At 48.7% G+C, this 6838-nt stretch overlaps 1 protein-coding gene across 1 annotated transcript in view; it reads right to left on the reverse strand.

The window, feature by feature from the left end:
• Positions 1-6838, reverse strand: part of DPYSL5 (dihydropyrimidinase-like 5) — a 64085-nt gene that overhangs the window by 11134 nt on the left and 46113 nt on the right. The window contains exons 6-7 of the mRNA XM_011972733.1: positions 6035-6191; positions 582-723 (exon numbers count right to left, since the gene is read on the reverse strand). Of these exons, the coding sequence (XP_011828123.1) occupies positions 582-723; positions 6035-6191 (299 nt within the window). The remainder of the gene's footprint in view (positions 1-581; positions 724-6034; positions 6192-6838) is intronic.

Below are 6838 nucleotides of genomic sequence, written 5' to 3' on the forward strand. Positions count from 1 at the left end.
CTTTTAAAGAATTGTTACTGATATAGGGAGACACTCAGGGTATAGTGTTATATGAAGAAAAAAATCCTGGTTAGTATAGCAGTTGGTAAAAGAAAAAAAAAAATGAAGCCAGTTATTAAAATAATGTGTAGCTGGGTGTGGTGGCTCACACCTATAATCGCAGCACTTAGGGAGGCAGAGGTGGAAGGATAGCTTGAGCCCAGGAGTTCAAGACCTGCCTGGGCAACGTAGCAAAAAAGGAAAAAAAAAAAAAAAGTACAGTACATGCACAGAACTAGAAAGAAATACACTACAAGGTTAATAGTAGTTTAATTTTTAGGCATGGAATTAAAGGGATTTTTTTTTCTTATACTTTTCTGTATTTTCCAAATTTCCATAACAGATCTTACTACCTTTCTAATCGGGGGAAAGACCTTTTGTGTTTTGTTCTTGAGTGAAACAAAGAGCTGGGATTGAACCAGCCCTTCTAAGAACATTCGTTGACAGGATCTGAGGAGTGAAAACTCTTACTGGGATTAGAGCGGGGATGAAGCAGGGATTAGGGCAGGGATCTGATCGGGGCGGGGCTCTAGCAAACGTACCACTCCTCTCTCCCAGATGACGCTCATGCGGTCCTGCACGCCACTCACTCCATGTGGGATCTTGGTGAAGTCTTCCTTGCCCATAGCTTTCTGTTTTGTGGTGAAAGGCCGGTGATCTGATGCCACGATGTTCAGAGTGTCACTGGGTAGAGAAAAAGAGGTGACCAGTAAGGGGAGGGGAGGGGAGGAACCTAGAGGGTGGGGATAGATATAGGGAAACTCCTCAGTGTGGGAACCAGGCAAAGCTGACTCCAAGTTCAGCTCTGCTGCTTAGGCCATGTGGCCTCTCATGAGTTACTTCATCTATGTGAACCTCAGTTTACCCATCCACAGAATGAGTGTGGCACAGTCTGTGTCACAGGTGACTTCAGTGAGATCCTTGGGATGGCAATGTTTAAGAGTGAAGAAAGCAGAGAAAAGCCGAACTTAGAGTCTAGCTGAAGTGAGATGGTGGAGGTGGTTCTACTCTCATGGAATTGTATGCCGATTCCCTCTCATCAGCTCTCCAACCCCACCTGCTGACAAGCATTCACAAGGTCAGTGTTAAGCTTTGTTGAATAACTTGGACTCATAGCCTTCCTTGGGTGTGGGGATTCTAATGGACCAGAAGGGGAAGGAGGGACGAGCTAGAAGCCTGACTTAATAGACCGAGAGTGGTATGCAAGTCACTCAGTTCTTCCTCAATGCTGTTCATGACTACGGTCCTCACACATATATTAAGGCTGTCCTTGGGCCAGGTGCTCATGCCTGTAATCCCAGCACTTTGGGAGGCTGAGGCAGGTGGATCACTGGAGGCCACGAGTTCGAGATCAGCCTGGGCTACATGGTGAAACCCTGTATCTACTAAAAATACAAAAAAATTAGCCGAGCGTAGTGGTGGGCACCTGTAATCCCAGCTACTCCGGAGGCTGAGGTCAGAGAATTGCTTGAACCCGGGAGGTAGAGGCTGCAGTGAGCCAAGATGGCCCCACTGCACTCCAGCCTGGGGGACAGAGGGAGACTCTGTCTGAAAGGAAGAAAAAACAAAGCCATCCTCTATCCAAGGCTGTGGGTGGCTAAGGCACAGGCAGGCCTTCGAGGGGCTACTGGGCCAGAGAAGATGTAGGGAAGAACAGGGAGAGAGGGCTCATGGCAGCAGATCCTCTGCCCAGTGAGGGAGGCAGGCAACTGGCCTGGATTCAGAGATCTCTGCCCGGATTCAGAGATCTCTGCAGGCCAAGGGCTCAGAGGCAGTGAGGGGCGGAGGAGAGAGAATGTCCACGCAAACCAGGCTAGGGCAACCTCAGGAGGAAATGGCTTTGGGGGGGCAGGGAAAGGCCTGGCTGGAGCAGGGGGGTCAGGTGGGGGAAGGAGATGACTGCTGGGACCACACTGCGGGTGCCCTGAAGGTCAGGGGCAGTGGTCCCATTGTACTCTGTAGGAGGCCCCAGAGCCTTGTGAGTGCCCGTGGGCCATCTAAGATGCCCACTCCAGGAGACTCCAGGGGCAGAAAGCATTATCTGACCTGGTGAGGAAGCATATTCTTAAGGCTCTCAGACAATGGCCAGTTAGCTACAGAGGGCTGTCTCCACAGGGGACTTGGCAGGGCTCATCAGTCTCAGTTCCCACCCAATGACTAATGTCTTTGGCCAAACCCGCGGTGAAGATGGCTCGCTCTTCCCTGGGCCAGAGAGGCTGCTCTGGTTCTTGCAGAGACTCTTTGCAAGAGATTCTCCCGCAGAGCCCCAAGGCTCCCCACACTCTCTGGACCTGCAGAAGCCCCCACAGATGAATGGAATCTTTAGGGTTTCCTTTCTCCTGAGGGGCCCTCTGGATACCTGAGCAGGGCTCAGGGCAGAAGATGCCCATTGCAGTCATGAAGGGCAGGTCAGGGACCCTGAGAGCAACAGGCTCAACTCCTGCTCTTTAACCAGCAAGTCTTCCTGAGCACCCAGCTTTCTGAAAAGGCTCCTACACAAAGGTGCCCACTAGGCAGCCGTGAATGACGGTAGTTACATTCTAGGAGGCCCTCTGAGCTCTCTCAGTGCTGCCCTGAATCTGGAAGATAGGAAGCCCCCATCCAAACCATTTAAAGTTTAAAACATGACTGGCTTTGCCAAATACTTTAAAATTTTATATGATCAAATGAAAAAATTTCTAAGAAGCTAGATTTAGTTTGAAAAATTGGCCGGGCACAGTGGCTCACGCCTGTAATCCTAGCATTTTGGGAGGCCGAGGTGGGTGGATCAGTTGAGGTAAGGATTTTGAGGCCAGCCTGGGTAACATGATGAAAAAATACAAAAAATACAAAAATTAGGCTGGGCACGGTGGTGCAGGGTGGCTCATGCCTGTAATCCCAGCACTTTGGGAGGCTGCACTCCAGCCTGGGAGAAAGAGTGAGACCCTGGCTCATAAAACAAATAAGCAAACAAACAAACAAACAAACAAACGAAAAACTAGTCAGGCGTGGTGCTGCACATGTGTAGTCCCAGCTACTCAGGAGGTTGTACCTCTCCTTTCCAGCCTGAGTGACAGAGCCAGACCCTTTCTAAAAAAAAAAAAAAAAAAAAAAAGCCAGATTTTAAATAAAGGACAAATCGTTATATCTATAGATTGAACTTTTTTTATTCCTTTACAGCCTAACAAATCACAAATCACATCCTAAAGTAGATAATTATGAAATAGCTCATATTTTCTTATGGGAATAATAATTGGTGTCTGGATTTTCTGTCAAGTATTTTGCATCATATAAATTATAACCAATAATGTATTACAAAAGCAAAATTATAGTCATCATCAATTTCTATAAATAATTAAAATATTAAAATTATGCTCCAAATCCTATAAAGTAGCACCCATTTACAATATGCACTGATTAAAAAGGGATTCAGACTATTCTCATAACACAAAAACTACATTTCTACTTAAATAAATAGAATCAATTTAAATAATTAAAATACATTTGACAAAGTAGGCTAGATGTAAAAACTTAAATTATTCAATGATACTTATTCCCCCCAGTCTATTTGAATTTGTGTGGGTTTGGGTGCTGTAATTTGGGTGGGTTGAGGCACTTATTATCTTTTTTGTTCTTTCAGTAAATTTGCTTGTAGCAAGCAGGGGTGTTTCAAAAGATTCTTGACCTTGGAACCAAGCCCACATTATTATACTGGAGTCTTGGTAATTGTTTCTTTTATTGTATTGCTGCTGATGAAAAGGAGGTTGATTCGTCTCAAAACAAGCTTTTTTTCTTTTTTTTTTTTTAATGAAGTCTTGCTCTTGTTGCCCAGGCTGGAGTGCAGTGGCGCGATCTCGGCTCACTGCAACCTCCACCTCCTGGGTTCCAGCAATTCTCCTGCCTCAGCCTCTGGAGTAGCTGGGATTACAGACATGAGCCAGCATGCTCAGCTAATTTTTGTATTTTTAGTAGAGACGGGGTCTTACCATATTGGCCAGGCTGGTCTCAAACTCCTGACCTCAGGTAATCTGCCTGCTTCTGCCTCCCAAAGTGCTGGGATTACAGGTGCGAGCCACCACGCCCAGCCAAAATAAGCATTTTTTAAGAGTAAGAGCTGATCTAGCATTTCTCTCTTCATCTTTACCCTCCCTGTTTATTTACATAATGTAAATATGTAAATATTGTAAGAGCTGCCACCACCTGGCACCCACCAAGGCTATGGGACAGAATACAATGACCATCCCCATGCCATGGTGCGTACTGTCCTCCACAGAGGCCACCTTCGCCCACACCCCTATCGACAGCACTCCACTCACACTGGCAAAGCCCCGCACACCCCAACTCTCTATAGGTTGTGAACATAATGGGATGGGAGTGGGAGTCTTCCAGTGGTTGGCAACCAGGACTGAAAGCTAAGGACATGGATGAGACAAGCACCTTATTACCTAAGAAAGCCACCTTCAGTGGGGCTGGTCGCTTCCCTCCACTGCCCCTGCACCATCCTAGAAGAGGCATAGCCCTACCCCGCCCCAGGTCTGGAAAGCAGGACCCTCGTAGGGAGACTGAGGGGTTGGCAGGATGGAGAGTCCTGGCATTCCCTCCCCTCCTCTTTCCTGGGTTGAGTGGGGTTTCCATACCCTCTCCCCACCAGTTCACCCTGAAGACAAGGAGGGCATACTTCAAGAGGTTCACTTGTGGAGAACAGAGCTGAGAGCAGTGGGCACCTGCCTGGGCTGTGGGCTATGGACCCGCCTCTGAGCCACAGGGAGCAGAAAGGCTGGGTGGGCTTCCTCTGGGCCTCAGATACTATAGAAGGTGGTCAGGCATAAGTTGCGGGTCCTTGTTCATAGAGGCATTGCTAGTGCTGTGAGCTGGGAGAGATGCATGCCTGGGTATGGAGAAGAATCCCTCACCTTTTGTCCTAATCCTCCTACCCCAACCCAAGCTGAGCTGGGGATCAGGAAGGGAGGAGATGGAGTCTTAAACTGGATGGAACTTTAATATCCAAAAGTGAAGAGAAAGCAACGTCTTCTCCCCGAGTTTTTTTTTTTTTTTTTTTCAGTTGGAGTCTTGCTCTGTCCCTGGACAGGCTGGAGTGCAGTGGCATGATCTCAGCTCACTGCAACCTCCGCCTCCTGGGTTCAAGTGATTCTCCTGCCTTAGCCTCCCAAGTAGCTGGGATTACAGGTGCCCACCACCATGCCCAGCTAATTTTTTGCATTTTCAGTAGAGACAAGGTTTCACCATCTTGACCAGGCTGGTCTTGAACTCCTGACCTCAAGTGATCCACCCACCTCGGCCTCCCAAAGTGCTGGGATTATAGGCGTGAACCACTGTGCCCGGCCCCTAAAATGTTAATAGGAGAGAGAAAGAAGCTGCAAGCAGTTATTGGATAAAACAAAAACCCTTTCATGATTGGGTCCTGCTGAATTCAGACTGTTCATCAAACCATTTCCTTTAGGTTGGGACTGCATGGGAAAAAGCAGTGTCAGAAAGAGAAGAGCTGGAGAAAGGAGATCTGGAGGAACGGTGTGGGGGAGGGGGAAGGGGGAGAAAGTGCAGAAGAAAAAGGGAAAGGGGAAGGAAAGGAGGAGAAACCCACAGAAGGAGGGATGTACAGACAAGGGGCACACGGGAGCCAACGAGAAGAGGAGAGGTGAAGAAAAGAAAAAGAAAGGACCCCTACATTCTAGGGTAAGTCACAGGCCACATTCTGCAGCTCCCCACTGGGCTTTAGAGTAAGAGATCAATGTCCTTTGAAATTCCGAATAGCCACTGTTCACAGTTCTATATGTGCTCTTCAGTCTTACACTTCAGAAGCTCTCACTCCACATCAAGCGGTCATAAAGTCTCAATAGGATGGCAATTATCTGATGGGCTCAGAGAAGGTAAGAAAAGCACAATCATCCTGTGGGCACAATGAAATCAAACCTAGCTCAGATTTGTTTCCTGGGCCCTCTATGACGTCTTCCTAAAGATGTACACATCCCTGCAATGTGCTGCTGAAACGCCTTACTTGGCCAGCAGGCTCATGAGGTAGGTGGAGGTGTTGGTGTCCAGTCTCAGGGGAGGCACCGTGACGTAGGCAGCCGCGTGGGACCAGTCCTGGTGGTAGTAGTGTAAGCCTGTCAGCGTGGCATGTGCAGTGGTGGTCTCAGCCAGCACAACTTTCCCTGGAAGAAGAAAGGTCAGAACTATAACCAGGAAGCCACCAAACCTGAGCGATCGCTGGTGTGTGCCTCTCATTTTACAGGTGAAGGAGCTGAGGTCAGAGACAGGAAGGAACCTGCCCAAGCTCACAGGGTTTTTGAGGGCACAGCTGGGTTCAAGCCCAGAGAGCTTCCCTATTCTCCTGCTGACTTAGGCAAGGAGAACAGAGGGACATGGGCACCGAGGCCTGGTAGCACCAAGCGGCACTTTCAGGAGTCTGGTTTGGCCAGAGCACAGGTGTGTGCAGGGTGCTGTTGGCAGATGGAGCTTGACAGTGGGTGAACAGGCACGCAGGGCTGTGAATGCCACGCTAAGGAGCAGTCTAGACTGTTTTTTGGACAGGCAGGTGCTGTGAGCAGCTTCAAGGGAATGGTTGGGGTAGGACAGGGAGGGCTGTAGCAGGGCTGGAGGACAGGGAGAAAGGGGGTGGGAGCAGTCACCAGGCTGGGGCGACAGTCTAGGTGAGACCTCCAAGGGGCTTCAGTGAGGGGAGAGGCAGGCAGCAGGATCTAGAGGGCAATACAGTTGAAGGCCGGGAGGCCCTTGCTTCTAATCTATTATAGTTGAAGGCCGGGAGGCCCTTGCTTCTAATCTATTATAGTTGAAGGCC

The sequence above is a fragment of the Mandrillus leucophaeus genome, unplaced genomic scaffold, assembly GCF_000951045.1.
Source record: "Mandrillus leucophaeus isolate KB7577 unplaced genomic scaffold, Mleu.le_1.0 Scaffold13, whole genome shotgun sequence".
Lineage (NCBI taxonomy): Eukaryota > Metazoa > Chordata > Mammalia > Primates > Cercopithecidae > Mandrillus > Mandrillus leucophaeus.